General features: G+C 36.1%; 1 protein-coding gene across 1 annotated transcript in view; it reads right to left on the bottom strand.

Moving 5' to 3' along the window:
- Positions 1-19,909, bottom strand: part of NUP210 (nucleoporin 210) — a 103,770-nt gene that overhangs the window by 27,343 nt on the left and 56,518 nt on the right. Inside the window, exons 12-21 of the mRNA XM_087954819.1 lie at positions 18,889-19,044; positions 17,289-17,487; positions 16,064-16,209; positions 13,708-13,929; positions 9,319-9,492; positions 8,314-8,506; positions 7,956-8,062; positions 4,991-5,095; positions 4,193-4,294; positions 2,279-2,407 (exon numbers count right to left, since the gene is read on the bottom strand). Coding sequence (XP_087810945.1) covers positions 2,279-2,407; positions 4,193-4,294; positions 4,991-5,095; positions 7,956-8,062; positions 8,314-8,506; positions 9,319-9,492; positions 13,708-13,929; positions 16,064-16,209; positions 17,289-17,487; positions 18,889-19,044 — 1,533 coding nt within the window. The remainder of the gene's footprint in view (positions 1-2,278; positions 2,408-4,192; positions 4,295-4,990; positions 5,096-7,955; positions 8,063-8,313; positions 8,507-9,318; positions 9,493-13,707; positions 13,930-16,063; positions 16,210-17,288; positions 17,488-18,888; positions 19,045-19,909) is intronic.

The raw sequence follows: 19,909 nt of genomic DNA, 5'->3' as shown, positions 1-19,909 counted from the left end.
GAGAGGTTATGCCGATAGGTTAGGGGAGAGCAAAATGAGTTAAGTCTGCTTCTAAGAGACCTTCAACTTTCATCCCCGCACTTAAGTGTATACATATCTAATCCCCTCTGCCCAAATATGTTACATTGTTAGAATTGGGAAGGGCCACAAATTGAAATGCATGGTCAAGTTGCTTCTTATGCCAATGTTCAAGCAATATAACTTGCCAACATTTATTAGAAGTCTGACTTAGCTGTGGGGAAAAGAGCAGAGATGGGATTCAAATTTTTTAACAACTGGTTCTGTGGCGTGGCTTAGTTGGTGGGCATGGCTTGGTGGTCATGTGGCTGGCTGGGTGTGGCCAACTCAACATCACTCACATCGAGGCACACATCTCCTCGCCTGGCCTCTCATGACTGTGGGGATGCTGCAAGAGTCGTAAGTGTGAAAAACGATCATAAGTCACTTTTTTTCAGTACCATTGTAACTTTGAATGGTCACTCCACATAAGCAAAGTACCAGCAAAGGAGGAAAAAAAACTCCAGAGAAGTTCCAGAGACAGGAAGTCTAGTCCTGCCAAGAATGTAATAAGAGTTAATAGAGAGGCAGTTTCTGTAAGCAACACCAGAATGTTTCCTTCCTGCCTTCCTTATAGGATTAGGCCAGTAATTTCTTCTAACAACCAGTTCTCTGAACTGCTTAGAATGTTAACAATCCGTTCTAGCGAATAGGTACGAACCTGTAGAATCCCACCCCTGGAAAAGAGTCATTAACACTGCTTTCATTTGCAATATATTTATATCTCTATCATCTCTATCTCTATCTCTATCTCTATCTCTATCTCTATATCTATCTATCTATCATCTATCTATCTATCTATCTATCTATCTATCTATCTATCTATCTATCTATCTATCTATCTATCTATCTATCTATCTATCTATCTATCTATCTATCTATCTATCTATCTATTTTTGGCAGAATGTGGATTCGCCTCCCAGTATCACAACCTCTGCACAAGAACTGGAGGTTGTCCATGACTTTGTGTACCTAGGCTCAACTATATCTGACACTCTCTCTTTAGACACTGAGCTGAATAGACGTATCGGTAAAGTGGCCAGCACATTTTCCAGACTTACAAAGAGAGTATGGCTTAATAAGAAGCTGACAAAACATACAAAGATTCAGGTCTATAGAGCCTCTGTCTTGAGCACACTCTTGTACTACAGCGAGTCTTGGACCCTTTATGCACGGCAGGAGAGAAAGTTGAACACCTTTCATATGTGCGGTCTCTGATGTGTTCTTGGCATCACCTGGCATGACAAAGTTCCAAATAGCGCAGTCTTGGAATGTGCCGGAATTTCTAGCATGTATATACTATTGAACAGCGATGTCTATGCTGACTTGGGCATGTCATGAGAATGGCTGATGGGCGGATTCCGAAAGACCTCCTGTATGGAGAATTAGTACAGGGAAAAAGCCATAGAGGGAGACCACAGCTGCAATATAAGGATATCTGCAAGAGGGATCTAAAGGCCTTGGGAATGGACATTAACAGCTGGGAAATCTTGACCTCTGATCGTTCAGCTTGGAGGCTAAAGACACAGCATGGCCTTCTCCAACTTGAAGAGACATTTATTCAGCAGGCTGAGGCAAAGAGACAGTCCCGGAACCAAATCTGGGGGCTGTATCTGTCCTCAGTATGGAAGGGATTGCCACTCTCAAATTAGTTTTTTTTAGCCAGACTAGATGCTGTTTTAGGACCTCTTTTCAGAGCACAATACCATAGTCTTTTGAGACTGAAGGATGCCAGTGTGTATGTGTGTGTGTGTGTGTGTGTGTGTGTGTGTATGTATGTACACACACACACACACACACATCTAATTGAGTATACATCTGTTAAATATTTTAGACACCTTAGAAAAGTCTTGGTTGCTTATCAGTGGAACAGAATATGATCTAGAAGTATTCAAAATACTCTCAATTCCTTGGTGCCTGCTGAGCTTGGTTGTTTTCTTGCCAACTTTTATTACAAAACTAAATAACAGCATAAACTGGTAATGAAATGTCTGCAAGAAAGCAACCAAGCTCAGAGAGCACCAAGGACCCCACAGTTCAACCCTGAGCTACAAATATTATCTTCTATCTTCTTAAATCTATTCCTTGGAGCAAAATAAATCATAAATGAAACTCCAACCCCTTGCCTATAATGAATTGATCTTGAAGAATCTTTGAATAGAATATTTTATTGTCTCAGTAAACAGTGTAGCAAACCATTCATTTAGAACTGAATACTAACCTTATCAACAATTCCAACATATACTTCTTGTATATTAGAAACATACACGTCAGTTTTAGCAATGGTGGAAGATGCAAGACACAAGTCATGTATCATTACAGATACTGACCCTGGATATAAGGGATAAATCTAAAATAAGGAGAAGAAAATGGAATCATATGTTCTTAATTGGTTATTGTGACTATTCTTTACTTAAAGCTATTGTGCTTTAAGGAAATAACAAATGGTAAATAACAGTGACAAAAGAAAATTGTGTAGTTAAGATTAAGGAGGACATTTTTCCACAAAAGGAGATGTTCTTTCCAAATAAAGTTTTAAAATATTTGAGGAATCTAATTTCACTGAGACAATAGAAACAGCCTGCAGGTAACTACTGCATTCAGGTGCGTCTAATGCAACTATTAGCCTCCAGTCTTGTATTCTTTCTTTGGAAACAGGAAGTAAAAAACAAAACACAAATCTTGGGGAGAAAGGATCTTATAAATAAGTACTTAAAAGGGAGTACACAGACTGAATTTAAGGAAAAAAGAAAGAAAGCATCTGTACTGCTGAGTATTTTATTCTGAATGACACCACATAAACTGATGGCAGTTTATGTTCCTGAAGAACAATTTCACATTTCAGTGAAAACTTTTAATCACAATGGCTTTTTGTTGTATCTCGCAAGGTATTACAATTTTCTGTAACATCTTCAAGCGATTTCTTTTAGCTTTGGCTGTCACTATCTTTGAGGTCACATATTTTTTGAAACCATCTAAAGCAGACAGTCTATGAAAGTGACAATTTGTAAAGGGTTTAGTCTAATTTCATTACCTAGACTCAGGGAACTTCAAATGCCATACAAAGCAGTGAGATTTATCAATTGATTTAGCTTTACAATATTTCTATTTCATGCTGCAAAATATACTATCTGCTAGAGCTGCTCACATCAGCAGAGACAAGGTTGATCTCTGCCTTCAAATATAAAACTCTCACACTCATCCACATGTAAAGCAAGTTATACAAATAAGGAGGGAAAAACATTAAAGGACAGAAATTAATTTGATGAATGTCAGACTGAATGGTAAATTGTTAGTTAATTAATTGGTGTTTACTCAATATGATAATTGTCACACTCAAGACAGAATTTTATTTTGCTGAATATAGGTCTAACTTGAGCAAAATAAATATATATGGAATATAGGTGAAGGCGCATCAGACCATTAAGATACTGCCCCCATTTACCCCCAATAGGGGTGTGTGTGTGTGCGCTTTCAAGTCTTGACTTCTGGCAATTACTGGCATAAGCACATACAATTTTCTTGGCAACATTTTTTTTTTGGGGGGGGGAGGTGATTTGCCATTGCTTTCTTCCTAGGGCTGAGACTATGTGACTGACCCAAAGTTACTTAACTGGCTTCATGCCATAGGAAGGACTAGAATTCACAATCTCTTGTTTTCTAGCCTGGTACCAACTAGATCTAGCCTGCTACTTTAGCAATAGCAATAGCACTAGATTTCTGTACTATTCCATAGTGCTTTACAGCCCTCTCTAAGTGATCAGCATATAGCCCCCAACAATCTGGCTCCTCATTTTACCAACCTTGGAAGGATGGAAGGCTGAGTCAACCATGAGTTTGTCAGGATTGAACTTCTGCCCCTGCAATATTGCATTCTAACCATTGCACCACCATGGCTCCTTTAAGAATGTTTTTCACAGAGCTTTCTTGGAACAAAGCAGAACAGACTTATGTGTCTTATTACCCTGACCTAATTAGACTTGGAGGACGCTTATTCCATGGTTTCTGTAAGTCGTTGTATTTCTAAGATCACTTGATTTAAAGTTCTTCCAATATACTTTACAAAAAACCAGAGGATTTTCCATGGTCTTTTTCTCAAAAGAAAAAATAAATCATTTGCATCATAAATACTTACCAGAGCAATGTCTTTACCTTCTTCATATACTATTTTAACAATGTCAACAACACTGGTATTAATAAAAAAATATCCAGAGCCCCCATTAATAATCAGTTCGGCCTGTGAAGAAAAGTACATTTTAGAAAATTCACACTGAGATAACAGTTATTACCCGTGTTTCCCCGAAAATAAAACTGGGCCTTATTTTCTTTTGATCCCCAAAATAAGCAGTAGGGCTTATTTTCAAGGAATGTCTTATATTTTTTCCATGGCGGGGCAGGATGCTGCGTGGCACACTAATGCCACCACCACGGCAGAAGGGATGGAGCTGTTCCACATGCCCCACATTGGCTTACCTCAGGACCCCCTCAGCCAGGCCATCCACACCCCAACACCCACTTCACCTCGCGGCCACAGCTCCTACATACCAATCGACCTCCTGCTCCGTTGCGGCCACAAGCAAACAGAAAAAGTGGGCTGAGAGCCATATGGGCTCCTGCTGGATATGGTTGCCAGTGCTTATGCCACAAGGCAGGTGTTGGGGCATGGATGGCCTGGCTGTGGGGGCCATGACGTAAGGCAGTGCGGGGAACATGGGACAGCCTCACTACCCCCACTTGCCTCGTTGCCATGGCACTATGAGCAACCAGACGAAATGGACAGGTGGCAGGCAGCACAGGCTCTTAAGTAGGGCTCACTTTGGGAGTATGGCTTATATTAAGCACATGCATAAAACATGCTAGGCCTTATTTTTGGGATAGGCCTTATTTTTGGGAAACAGGGCACACACATACAGATACAAACATACAGACCTACCTTAACTGTCTGATGATTATAAATAGTCACTTCTTTAGGACTCATTTTAACATCTTCCACAAGTATTAGTTCAATACCTGCATTTACAGGTAAAAGAGCTTCATACTGTAAAGAGGAAGCAGGAAAACAAAGCAAGGTAATTATTGAAGATGATAACAATATGGAAGAATGATTTAGAAAAGTAAGCTAGAATGGTACCATTGGACTCAAGCTAGGGAGATTGTATTCATGTCCACCCTCAACTATGGAAGCCCATTAAGTAACTTTGTCCCAGTAACACTCTCTTAGCCCAATCTATCTCACATATTTTTGCTGTAGGAAAAATAGGAAGGAGTGCTGTGGACATCAGCCTGAATCCTGGAGGAAAGGCAGGATATAACTCTAACGAATTAAAAAATAATAAGGGGAACCTCTTTGAAAAAAGTAGATTCTAGAATGTGTGCTTCTAGTAACAAGTTCAGCATTCCCAGATCTTTATTTTCACAAAACATGCATTTATATATTTATATTTATGAATGCCAATGTATTTTGATATGGTCTCCAGAATAATCCCAACCATCATCTTATCATCAATACAACAATACATCAACAATGAATGTAGCTTGTATTTTATCTAATTGTGTTAGCTAACTGAGCTCCATGAAACATTGGCTTCATACATTCCTGATATTAATCTAATTCTAATTTCTTATCCAAATTTCTTGTTTTTTTCTCTATTTTCTTAATTTCTCCTATATTTTGTTATATATGAATAAATGACACTGAATTTCTATCAGAGTTCGAGGGAAATAGGTGATTTTAAGATGTGAAAAATAATAAAATAAATAAAGAAGCATAATAGCTGCATAAATTGGTTTGGTAATAAAATACCAAAATACATTTATATATATTATTTAAATAAATAAATAATTGAATTTTCTGTTTATATATTTGTATTGAAAAATACAACCCTTGGTGTAATAGCCAAATATATCTCAGTAACAGGGGATACAGGTAGCATATCAATTTATAAATTATTATTTTTAAAAAATAATTTCTCTAAGTACTATAATAATTATTTCCTACTAAAGTAAACTAACAATTATCAGCATCTAATAATTCATACTCTGATGAGTTATCTTAGATTAACTATAAATTTTGACCTTGGAAATAATTAAACATCTACTATTTGAGTGTTTGTGTTAACATATAAGAACTTCATCACACAAAAATACAAATAACGGAGAAACTGTATGTCAACCATAGAAGAAAAGCTTTGCATGCAAAGTGTTCCAAGTTTAAGACCTTGAAAAATCATTTTCATTTTCAACAGTACTGAGCAACATGAGCACCTGACTATTATAAAGTTCTTTTCAAATTTTTGTTATGAGAGTCTGGATATATCATAACAATGAAGAATGGATTTGGATTATCAATTTAAGTTTACTCTACACTATACTTATTCATTATTTTGTGCCATGTAGGATGGAAGTCCTACAATTCACATAAATTGGAAAATTATTTCTAATGTTCTTCAAGAAAAAAAATTATAATAAGCAGGAACTTGGCCTGTTGAAATGTTAAGTAATGGTGATCTGACGGTTATTCCAATTTAGTATTTTCAGTGTTTTCCCTCCTTGTTTCAACCTGGGAACAAGAATATGGATACAGTTCGTTTCAATATATTTTCTTGAAAGATTAGGCATGCCAATACATTCAGGGAAAATGTATGCTACTGCTTAGAGGCATGATATTACTGAGTCTTCAGTAACAAATGTTACACCCTAGTTGTACAATAAGGTTGTATTCAAACTTAAATGTACTAAATATAATTAAAAGTATGTAAATATTAACTCTGCAGGATCCAATCTGGGTTGGTCACTGGGACCAGAGGTTTAGTCTTCTGAGCTTTCGGACGTGCTGGAGTCCACCCTCAGGGAACTCTTCCCTAGCAGAATGTGTTTATTTGCTTTTCATTCATTATTAAGTCTGCTTCTTGGCTTGGTGGCTTATTTTGTTTGTTCTTAAATTTTCTTCTCTTTTATTTAAAATTATGTTCTTTAAATTTATATAGCATAACTCATTACACACTAACACTGCTGAAGAAAAAAAATAGCCAACTCTATTACAACTGGTGATATGATTGATGCTCAGAAGAAGAGAAGAGATAATTGCAAAGTTCTGCGGGTTTCACAAAATCACTTTGCAGAATGTATTTACAACTTTTGAGAATTATAATTAATTTTTTATATGTAAAAATTCAGATTGAACAATTTATCCTTTTCCCTAATAGAAACAATGTTTTCTTTACCAATAGCTGTACAGGTAGTTCTCAACTTACAACAATTCATGTAGTGACTGTTTTAAGTTACAACGGCACTGAAAAAGTGACTTCTGATCGTTTTTCATACTTATGACCTTTTGAGGATCCACATGGTCATGTGATCAAAATTCAGATGCTTGGCAACTGACCTTTTGAGACCTTCTGACAAGCAAAGTCAATGGGGAAGCCAGGTTCACTTAACAAATGTGTTACTAACTTAATAACTGCAATGATTCTCTTAAGGTAATAAATATGGGGCAAAATTCACTTAACAACTGTCCCACTTAGCAATAGAAATTTTGGGCAAAATTGTGGTCATAAGTCAAAGAGTATACTGCTTTATGGTTAACTCTAAAATTACAAACAGTCAGTTTTTTGACAATTGAACCGTCTACAGGTTAAACCTGCATTTACAGTAAAATATGCAAAGAACAATTTAGGGGCTACCAAAAAGGATAATGAGGAAAGGGAGGAGGGATTTCAAAGCTAGAAAATCCATTTTAGTATTTCATTTTACTTCTAAGGATCTGAATTATAATACTTCAGAATGATGGTAAAATACAGCATATTAATACTGCATTATGAATAGAAAATATTCATATAGAAATATATAGTATATAGGGGTATATATAGGGGTAGTAATCTGAAGGCATAAGGTATTACCGGTTTCTTTACTTCATTGGTAATCAAATGAATGTGCTGATAGCCAACTGCAGTAGCTGATATTATTGTTGCTCCTGGTTTATGATGAACTAAAACAGTTTGCAGACCTAAAAAGGGTGGAGAAAATTGGAAAAGCAGTGAGTACTGCTGAATAAACCATTGGAACACAGGACCATAGCAATAAAATACCCTTCAAAGTTATACAGCCTCACACCCTGCCCTTCCATTTTTTTAATATCCTTACAAAAATATGATAAAGTTTCATTCCAGGAAGCAAGGGTTGGTAGTGATGGAATAACTAGTATTAGTATCACAAGGAAACTGAATGAATATTTTAAAAAATGTGAGGGAACAGTACCTTGCATTTTCTTCTGACTGTTTCCGTGATCTTTCATAGACAGTTCCATAGGCATCCTGGCTTCTATGCTAGCTAATAAATGGTTTGTTGATTCCCAGGTTATAGTAAGAGAACTAAAATTGTCAAATTTATGCCCCTGATGATCATAAACATCTAGCTCCAATACTGGACTGCGGAAAATGGAAATAGGAACCTACAAAATAATTATTTTGCTTATAAATATGAAAAACATATTTCAAAATACACATGCATCTGAGTGCACAAAGATAATGCACAAGATTAAAAACAGGCCATATTCTGCTATATTGAACAAACTAGATCTTTAAATATTTCAGCAGGATTTTGGAACGTAGCTGTAGAAAGGCAGCTTTCCAATGCAACTGAGATATCGAAAAGGCATCTAACTTGCAGGAGAGCTGGGGCAATTCTACATATTACAGTTTTCCTTCTGCAAGACATCTCCCATTTGCTCCATGGAGTTCCAGATTTAAGATGTGAAGGTGCAGAGGGCAAGGAGAATCAGATCCACAGCTATGGCTGGAACAATTGAACTATATGTCTTGATACATTTGTTACCCCAGGCCTTGTGAATAGGGTTTTGAAAGCATTATAAAAGTTAACCCCAACCCCGTTCAAAGGTATCATGGTGGTTTATGGCCAAATCATTTTTCTGAAGGCAAGTTCATGAAGTTGCTTCTCTCAATTCTTAATCTCCCAGGATATTTTCTACCACCATGGCTTATTTTTCTCCAGGGCAATTGGGAGCCTTCTAACCAAAGCATTGAACAAAACCATTATCATTCTTTTTGTAAAATAAGTGCTGCCTCTTCTGTAAACAATTCTTATAAAAATATAGAAGTGGGAATTAGCTTGTATCAGCTTCCTCTCTGCCTGCCCGGTCTCAGTAAAAATGCATTGAATTAGGCAGATCAGAAATGAGGGTGAGCACCAAGGGAAGCACAGTATTTAGTGTTACCACTTTCTCTTCCACCAATTCATACCTACCCCTTGTTTGTCCTGATGAAGGAAGGGACAGGAAACATCCATCTCAGGATCAGCAGATACAAGTGCCAAGGAAAACCGAGAAGGAGTGGCACAAATCAATGTCACATCAGCTGACTCAACAGCTGGAAAAGGGTTGGTTACAGTGGGCTTGTTGCCAATTGTTAGTGAAATTACCTGCATAAACATTGGTAAGAATAAATAATAATAATAAAAGTTTGTACATCGCAAAACACTTCTTTTTTTATGCAATACTGTTTAAGACAGATCATTACGGTTGAGTATTTGTTTCAGTAATAGCCTGAAATGTTGACAAATAAAGATATGTCATTCTGACATTTATTTTCAAAAGCAGTTCTCGTCCATTATCAGAGTGCGACTTTATTGCTCCTTTACCCACTTTAACACTTCAAAATAAAATTATGTTTTTAGGATTTTGAAACAGATGGCTGATCTTTATGAAGAGAAGGGGCATGTGCACATATAAGTGACTGCTTCAGGAAACACTATCTTATTACTGTATTTTAATGATAGAACATTTTTATGGGCAGAAGTAATATTCTCATATTTACTGTTTATTCCAAGTAAATTTAGATTATATGAATACTTCAGGTAGAATTTCCATAAGGTGCTGTTGCACAAAATACATTAACAATACTAAAAAAGAAGTTTAATGCAGCAAAATGAGAATGTTATAAAACTATTTTCTTTAGTATTTCTTTTAATTGTTGTATTCATGTCTAATACCTGACTTTTATCATCACAATTTGTTGAATGAATCATGCTAAATTGTTAATAAGAAGAAAGCTTAATTTTTCAGGAAAAAAATCTTACTGATGCTACATTTCCAGATTCTATTAAAGTTAAAGACCGCGTGCTCAGATAATCATTAGCTTATTCTATTAGATTTTATTTTCAGACAATAGTTATGGATCAGTAAAAACCAGTGAATGTCAGGTTAAAAAATGTATCATTCTTATAATAAGGTTAAATTATCAGTGATAATGAGTAGAATCTACAATCTTGGGTTATTGTGGATGTATCCAACTCTAGCAGCATAAGAAATGGTTTTTGAGCACATGTTACTTCAAAAATTTAAGAGACTATAATTTTTATGAAAGTCTTATCCTTTTAGGATATAACTGCCAACATTTCCCTTTATCCCCAAATCTCAAGGCCTGTTCAGTTGCCTCGTAGGGATGTTCCTGGAAGAGCTGAGTAAAGAACACTAGGAGTGAATGACAAGAGTATTCCCAGCACAGTTACTCAAGGCATGAAAGTAATCCAGCTGCCCAACTGAGGCAAGCAGACATTTATATTAGGCAAAAATGATGTAAGAAGATGCTGAAGGAGAGTGACCATTTTACTGATAATGGCAGACACATCCTTTAATAATGCACAGGAAAATGCAATGATAAAGCTTTCCTGTAATTTAGCAAGAAAATCTAATAGAAAGGAAGAGTAAGAAGTTGATTATACAATCCAGGTGATGCTCTTCTCAGATTGGATGGCACTCAAAATGCTACTGAGAAAGAATTGAGAATCTTCTGGAGATAAAATGTCTTATGTTATGGCTACATTTAAGTCTTTTGCTGTCTAGCTACTGATGTTGCCATGCAAGAAAAGAAAATCTAAAACTTAAAAGACACAATTACATGGAACAAGAAGTGTGAACATTGGAAAATGAACATAGTGAAAGATAAAATATCAGACAGACAGTAAAAATTGCCAAGAAAAGAAAAGCCTAGCCAAGAAAGATAAAGTTTTCAGGAAGGAACTGAACAAAGGATTTCATAGAGCTGTTAGAAAAAATAAGTAGCACTATTATAATGACATCTCTAAAAATACTGAAGATTGAAACAGACATGGAAAAACAAGGAAAATTTTCCCACCCAAAAATATCTCCACTCCCAATTAAGTTCAACCTTCAAATTGCTATGCCAGTCAATAGTATTTGATTCAAAGAAGATCAAAGAAAGATGGAAGTCTTATAAACTTATATACAGATACTTATATTCTGTAAAGTAGAAATGGTCAACATCTAAAGATCTAAACATCTAAAGAGCTTAGAACAGGGTCCCCACCCCCCAGCTGCACAAGCAGTGGGAGAGCACGTTTACATGCGCGGATCCACTTACATGAGCGGCTGGTACTCGCACTCGTGTGTGAAACTCCATTTGTATGAGTGGTATGGGTGTGCACTTGCTGCTTGTGCAAATAGACCTGCATGCACAAGTGCACACAGCCACCACTTGTACAGCCCAGAACCATCTCCTCTCTTCCCCACCCTGCCGATTCATAAAGCTGGAAACTTGGGGACCGCTACCATAGGAGAAGATACTTATATGACAGAGAACTTAAGAGTTCCTATAGTACTAGATGGTTAGGAGACCATTCTGGTCACTAACAATATGAAGGTTATAAGATTTAGGCCTATGGGCATAAATCCTGCCCATGGGGTGCTTAGATCTGGCCACCCTGGAAACAGCAAAGGATTGGCCCGCAGTGCCTATGCCAGCAAAAACAGAGCTTGGGAGGACAACGCAAGGCCCTCCCAGGCTCTGTTTTCAACCGCAATGGCCTACCCACGCTCCGTTTTTGCTGGCAGAGGACTGCAGGAGGCCATCACGGCTGAAAACAGAGCCTCAAGAAATGAGGTCAGGCTGGCCATGCCTATTTTGGCCACATCTACCCCCCTCCCCGAGGTCAGTCAGAACCCTGATGAAACCCTCAATGAATTCAAGTTTGACACCCCTGCTCTAAAGGTTCTGATCAAGCTATGCCAGCAGACCTGGAGAACAACACAGTGACCAACAGATCAGTCCATATAGTACTCTTAAATTCCCTTTTGTGGTAATTATTTAGTACCCAAAAAGGAAATATAAGAGTGTGTGGAAACTATCATACAAGATCCTTGATATCGCATGCTAGCAAAATAATATTTAGGTTCATCTAAAAAAAAGGCTTTCAATCCTACATGGAAAGAGAGATGCCAGATGTTCAACCTGGTTTTTAAAAATGCTGATGCTGATATGCACTGGATAATTGAAATAAAAAATTAAGCAAGCAAAAAAGTTAATTTGTGCTTCAGTAATTACAGAAAGATATGTGATTATATAAACTGTGTCAGGCGATAGCATGTGAGAAGAAAAACTGGATTTCAAAATTTTTCATTGTATTCACACATATATACAGAATAGAATATGGCGAAACAGCCTAGGTCAGGGTTAGTAATGGAGCCAGATAAGGCTGTATATTCTTTCCTTGTTTGTTCAGCCTGCATGCCAAATATGTATATTGAGAGTCTGTGAATTTAAGAAGATAAGCATGGTTTTAAAACTGAAGGAACAAACATCAAGAGCCTGCACTATGCTGATAGAAAAATTCCGATAGATGGGATAAAAAATATATTAATGCGATAAAAATTCCGATAGATGGGATAAAAAATATATTTAAACTTTGGCCTTGGAAAAGACTCCTCAGAATATTATGGATAGTGAAGAAAGCAAACCAATCATAGAACAAATCAATTCACCCTTTTTATTAGTGGCATAAATGACCAGACTCCCACATTTTAGACATATGAAGTTCCAGCTCCTATGAGAAATCATAATGCTGGTAAAGGTAAAGAAAAGAAACAAAAAGAAAGGAACAACAGGTAGCAAGAGGATTCAGTGATGTTGATGTTGGATGCACAATTAGGTAGGGTCAGGTTGGGGATAGATTGCCCTGGAAGTGTAGTTATGCAATGTCACTAAGATTTGATAACACATAATCACTCAACCAATCAGTGATTATATTTGATTATGGCTTTTTGATTGCATTCACTCATATTGATTTGCAAAAGTGTGCTATTTTATCTGAAGCATTAAAATTTAAAAGTCATACCTGCAATTTTTTTAAAAAAACCAGTGAACAAATTCAAAAGTTAAATTGTTACATTAAGTGTACAGGGAAGATTTTTTTTTTTTTTTTGGTCCTTTGTGAAACTAATCATTATGTTATTACTTTTACATTTGTTTAAATGTCTAATAATCTGAAAGGTGCTTTTCAGATTTTTTTTCTGCTGCTTTTTACTCTTATGAGACTTGATGAATAATGTGTAATATAATAAGTAATTATGTTCAGTCAGGAAACACACACACTGAGTTAAAGCACTGGCACTTTTCATGATATAAAATCATTTGTAAATTTAACAAAATTTAATTCTTACGAGTTAAACAGCATGAGGATCAGCAACTGATTCATGCATCCAAATGTCATAATAGTTATGATTATGCAAGGTAACTATTAAACACCTTATTTCATGTATCAACTGTTAAAATAAATCACCTCAATTCCTCTCACCTAAAAAATACAGCAAACTTTAGAATCAAAATTTGTCTCACTCACATGATCCCCAAGGGCTTTACATGTTGCCCTAGCCCAATGCTGGAAATAATTCCTAGATGTAGCTGGTCCTAGTAAATGTAAGCCAACATTCCCTGGATATTCCGTATTGGTATCTCTGAAGAACTTAGTTGGCTCTTGAATCCATGGTCTGGGTCCACCTTCAAAGAGGATATCTTTAGAAGAACCCAAAGTTACCAAAGCAGCAGAAATAGGATCAATAATCTAGGAGAGAAAATGATAATGATTCAGATCATGATAATATTATCAGTAATTTTGTCAGAAATTATTAATCTTGTTAACCTAAACTAACCTATAGTTTTTCTCAAATTAGACATTGCACAATACCCATAAAAAACTGCAGTGATGTCAAAAAAATGACAGATGTCATGACCTGATCATATACGGAATGAAATTAATGCTTGTATATATGACATGTATGTAGAGTAAGCTGTATATATTACATCATGAAGTCAGCAGGACCCCAGATTGGGCACATTATATTTCTGAGGCAGCGCAACCACCATCTCAAAACCAGGAGGCTCTAAAATCCAGAGCCACTCAGTTTTACAAAATTTGAGTCGAAACATGTTGTTCCTTAGCCAGATCAAAATAGCTTTCAGACACCAAGACAGGACCTCCAAAATATCAATCAGATCGTCTGGGATGGAGATTCATAACTGAGTATCATCTGCATATTGATGAGACCAAGCTTGAACTGGTGGATGATTCCACCTTGTGGCTTCACGTAGATGTAAAGCAAGAGAAGAGATCATACTAAGCTGTGCAGCATGCCGCATAACAGGGGCTACTGGATGCATGTCTCCTCTTCCTATCAACAGCAACTGGGCTGGCCCTGGAGAAAGGAAGACAACCAGCATAGTACAGTGCTGGTTAACAACAGCCAGAGCCAATCCAGAAAGATGCCATGCAAAGCTGCTGAGAGATCATGGTGCTTTATCATTCAGTTGTGTAGCTATTCCACTTGAAGGATTAGAAGCAGATGTTCCAGTTTGCTTCAGAGAGGCATTTTGATATCAGCTCAAAAAACAAAGCACCCTCTGAAATATTTCCATATTGAATAATCTAGGAGGGTTTTAGTTGTTTCCAATGTGTTTTTGCTCACCAACACTAATGCTCAGATACTTTTTGTGCATGCTCAATTCTTTTCTTTAGGATTTTACTGTACAACACTTGTAATTCAGGCAAATTTTTTTCCAAGATAATTAATAGATTTGGTAACCTGCCTGCACAAAAGAATCACATGAGAGGAAATTCCAGCATGTTTTGTTATTTTGCTCCACCTTTCTATAATACAATAATATTATTTTTTGGTTAATTTTCTTTGAATATTCTGTATTCAAATTAATGGGAGTTATACTCAGGGGGAATTTTTCCAGCTGCTTTCAATAAAGTAAATCTTTCTAGTGTTTCCTGAAAACAAAATTCTAGACATATATAAATAGCAGCATTTGATGATGCACACCTTCAGTATGGGAAGAAGGGAAGAAATAGCCATAAAAGCAAGCAACTGTTTCAAGTGGAGTAGCTTGAACTGCAAGACCTGGTGTGAACTTGCATTTGGTTTTGGCAAGTTCCAATTATTAGAATACACAGCTGTTATAATTGTTTTTAAATAGCATTAACATTTTGATATAGTTATACACAATAAAAACTAGTAGGTGATTCAATTAATGTCCAGGATCTCAGAGAATCATGAGGAAAATAGGATATGTTTGGCATGTTGAGTTTTTTGTAAAAAAATAATAAAACCAAGGATGCAAATAAAAACAAACAAACAAATAAAATCTAGCTGTAGAAGACTTCTCATCTTAATCTTACAAAAAAAGTTCCAGGTTTTATTTTTATTTTAAATACTACTACATGTGTATTTTATGAAAAATACATATGACTAAAAGTCATGGTATACATTTTAATAAATATTTCTATTCATTAAATTTTATTTTATGTTCTATTTTATTCTTTTATTCTATTTAATTTTTTATTGTTTTTAATGTATTAAGGTTAGTTAATGTTATTGCTTATTTTGTTATGGAGGTGGTTGTTTGATTTGCTGTGCAGCCTTCTGAATTTCTTAGAGGAAAGACAATTCAGAAATATTAAAGAATAATAATAAGTAAATACCCCTGCAATCTTATAAGCACATACTGAGGATAATTCCAAACAGAAACTTCCATAATCTGATGTTTCACGTTCATTTAATTCCAAGCAAAAGATCGGTCATTACATTTGTTTAGTTCACTTGTTATCTAAAATTAGTTCATACTGTATAATCAACATATATTGAAGAAAGTATTTATCAGAATTAGAAAGAAAGCTTTATTAAACTAAGGCTTACTTTTATTGGCAGGTAGGCTGCTATGGTAATACTGGCACTGAGGTGAATATGGCCATGAGTATAACTAACAACAAGTGAGGAATGGCCTTGGGTTTCAGCTTTAACTCTGATCCCACTGCAGTATTCAGAAGTTGGCTTCAGTCTTCCTGTTTAAAAAAAAACCCACAATAGAGCATAACATGAAATAATATTTACACTACACTTTTAAATGTTGATTTAAAACTTGCCCATGCTAATAAACATACGATTACAAATCAATGTACTAATAAAACAAATAAACAAAAGGCAAAATAGCCAATTGCAGAGAATAAAATAGAACCTCTGTCAAAAAAGATACTGAGTCTGTCTGGTTAACATGATGTTAACCAGTTCATGATTACAAACTGATGAAATAAGAAGTAAATGGGAACATTCCAATGCCAGACTAACCACAGTGTGCATATGAACACTCTATTGTCTAAAACATTTGGAGGAATGATGTCATTGATTTTTCTTGGAAGCCTCTAAATAGGACTTTTGAAAGGCATCTTGTACAGAAAGAGAGCCCTTCTATTGTGCTGCTCTCAGTGCCCACAAAAACTGGCCTGGGTGGCAGGGGCATTCCTGGAGCAGATTTTGGGAAGATATACAGGATGAATAATAACAAGAGAAAGTTTTATTCTTCAAGTGCACAGGCACTCTGAAAACTCTGCCTCTAACCAAAAATTATTTTACTTGTCTCTAAAAGATTTCCTGATGGAAAAGTGATTATGCAAAGTCCTTATTTCAGGTGCCCCCCCCACCTCCCAATATATTGGGATAGAGAAAACAAAGAAATATTCTCAGTTATTCTTGACCTGATCTGACTTCTAGTTTTATTTGAAAAAATAATATTTGCCTAAAAGTTTTCAGAAATATTAAACTATATTAAATATTAACTGACAAAGAATCAGCAACAAGACATGTAGGAAAATGTTCAACCCAAGTCCTAAGTGGATAAGTAATACTTACTTAAACCTATGAGAGGTATTTTATGAATTACTATAATAGAATCATTTTTGTTTTGCATCTTAGACAAATTTTATCCACCCCACTGATGTATGCTTAATTACGAGATAAATGTATATGATGTATAAACTATAATATTAAACATTTAAAAGCATTTACTATCAATAAAGGAAATAAGTACTATATTAGGAAGGAAATTTGTCCATTTATTTAAACATTAAATTTTATTGTAAGTTACCTTGAAATGGACTGAACACATCGTGATTTTCAATGTTGACAACTAAATCAAATTGTGAGCAATCGCTTAGAGTGACCACCTCATTGGTTTCCTTGTTCATTACACCAATAATCTTCAGAGGCAGGTCCAGTGTCTGGCCTACATGTGCTTCAACTGGACAAGGTGTGAACTTCATATCACTGGGTTCTATCACATAAACCTAGGAGACAAAAATAAAGTAAGACACAAGATAAAGACTGAGATGCAAATCTTGAACTGGAATTTAGAAACAAACAAACAAAACCCAATCTAATTAAAACAAATTTCATTTTAATTGCCTGAACATTAATGGCACAAGTTCATAGGTTGATTTATTGATTTGGAAGCAGCCTATTTCAAACTGTCAATCATACTAAATTAGACATTAGACAATATCTGTAGGGTGCCCATCTTTATTATTTTGCCAGCCTTCAAATCAAACACTTCAGAAAGCCCTGGTTTGTAACACAACAAACTTGGTTTATGAGTGGCAACTTACAACAGATTGTTAAGTGCAATCAATAGTGTGCTTTCTGTGGCATCTGTATGAAACTGTTACCTCAAATACAGGGGTAAACCAACACTTGGTTTGCATTTATTTCTTTATTATTGATAAAGAAAACATCACAGATGGATGGTAACATTTCATAACAACTACAGGATCAAAGATTTTCATTTGGCATGTCTAATTTTCGAAGCCATCTGCTTACTGCTTCAGGTTAAATTGTAGACCATATGGTATGGTGTTAAAATTGTAATCCTTGTGGAACTTATACACTACTTGCATAATCTGATAATCAAGGTCAGCAGGCAGATGCTTTGTTCAAGCAGAAAATGCAAAGTGTGAGCCATTTAAAATCTTAAACTGAAGATGTTAGTTTAATTTAATATTAGTTCCTTACAAATACAAGTGGGGTAAAGTGCACTCCTGTTGCTATGTGCTCTGAATCCTGAGTCTGAAAGTAGACTTTTAATTAAACACATCATTTCTGAACCTTCTGGAAAAAAGTCACATTTGCTGAAAGTTTTGGAAGCAACAGACATTTATTTGAAATTTAGAAGGAGAGGACTGAAGATAATATTTCAGTATTTATAAGGGACATGTGCAGTTGACTGGGGGGGGGGTGCAGAAAGCATGGCATTATTGATCAGTCATTACATTCACCTGCAACTTCTGAATCTGAGGCAGAGGTTTATAAGGTATATTATTTGAGAGAAGAGTAGATAATTTGGTGGGTCATTCCTGTCTCCAAATAAGATTTCAGGTAAGTCCTTTTATATGTTTAGGCTTGGATTTGAATTCTTGGCCATGATATTTCACATCCTATGCTTTTTTTAAACTTGTTCTCAACAGTATGGCATTTTGTATGAAGTCTGCTTCTGAAATACTTGCATTTACCTGTGGTTTTAAAATATTCAGATTAGACTGATGTTCTTTACCCTACATAAACAGTTCACCTAGAAATTAAACTGCCAAGGAAGATTCATCATTAAGGAACATCCCTACTTCTTGACACTACAAGTATCATAAGCCTTCTCTGCAGGTCAGAAGATACATTCTTACAAAATTAGTATTCTTTACCTTCATTTCCCCGTGGTGTAAAGGATTCTGAACATCTCTGGCATGAATGACACTGACACCAATTTCATTCCCAGTTGTCATTACTCCCTTAATTGTAATTGAAGCAACATTTTGTTGAGATGAGGTCCAAGTAAAATTTCCACTCCCACCATAAGCCTAGGTTCATAAAAGAAAAGCAAATTAAAACATTAGCTTTATTAATCATTTTTAAAGTATACTTCTCTTAATCATTTAACTCAAATTAAAGAGAATACTATAGAATTAGAATGCAGTATTGCAGGCTAATTCTGCCCATTGCCAGGACTTCAATCCTAATGGACTCAAGGTTGACTCGGCCTTCCATCCTTCCAAGGTTGGTAATTGTTGGGGGCAATATGCTGGCTCTGTAAACCACTTAGAGAGGGCAGTAAAGCACTATGAAGCAATATATAAGTCTAAGTGCTATTGCTACACAAATGTCCATTTCTTTCTGAGCATGTATCAAAATAACACCCATTACTGCAGTATAATACTGCTTTTCTTTTTATCAGAGGTTGTACACTGCTCAAAAAAATAAAGGGAACACTAAAACAACACAATGTAACTCCAAGTCAATCACACTTCTGTGAAATCAAACTGTCACTGATTGACAATCAATTTCACATGCTGTTGTGCAAATGGAATAGACAACAGGTGGAAAGCATAGGCAGTTAGCAAGACATCCCCTATAAAGGAGTGGTTCTGCAGGCGGTGACCACAAACCACTTCTCAGTTCCTATGCTTTCTGGCTGATGGTTTGATCACTTTTCAATGCTGGTGGTGCTTTCACTCTAGTGGTAGCATGAGACAGAGTCTACAACCCACACAAGTGGCTCAGGTACTGCAGCTCATCCAGGATGGCACATCAATGCGAACTGTGGCAAGAAAGTTTGCTGTGTCTGTCAGCGTAGTGTCCAGAGCATGGAGGCGCTACAGGAGACAGGCCAGTACATCAGGAGACGTGGTGGAGGCCATAGGAGGGCAACAACCCAGCATCAGGACC

Source organism: Notechis scutatus, chromosome 2 (genome assembly GCF_049901735.1).
Source record: "Notechis scutatus isolate UNSWTSFEM ecotype Mainland chromosome 2, rNotScu1.2, whole genome shotgun sequence".
NCBI classification, from domain to species: Eukaryota; Metazoa; Chordata; class Lepidosauria; order Squamata; family Elapidae; genus Notechis; species Notechis scutatus.
The sequence above is the reverse complement of the archived record's forward strand: the minus strand, read 5'-3'. Positions and strand labels throughout refer to the sequence as shown.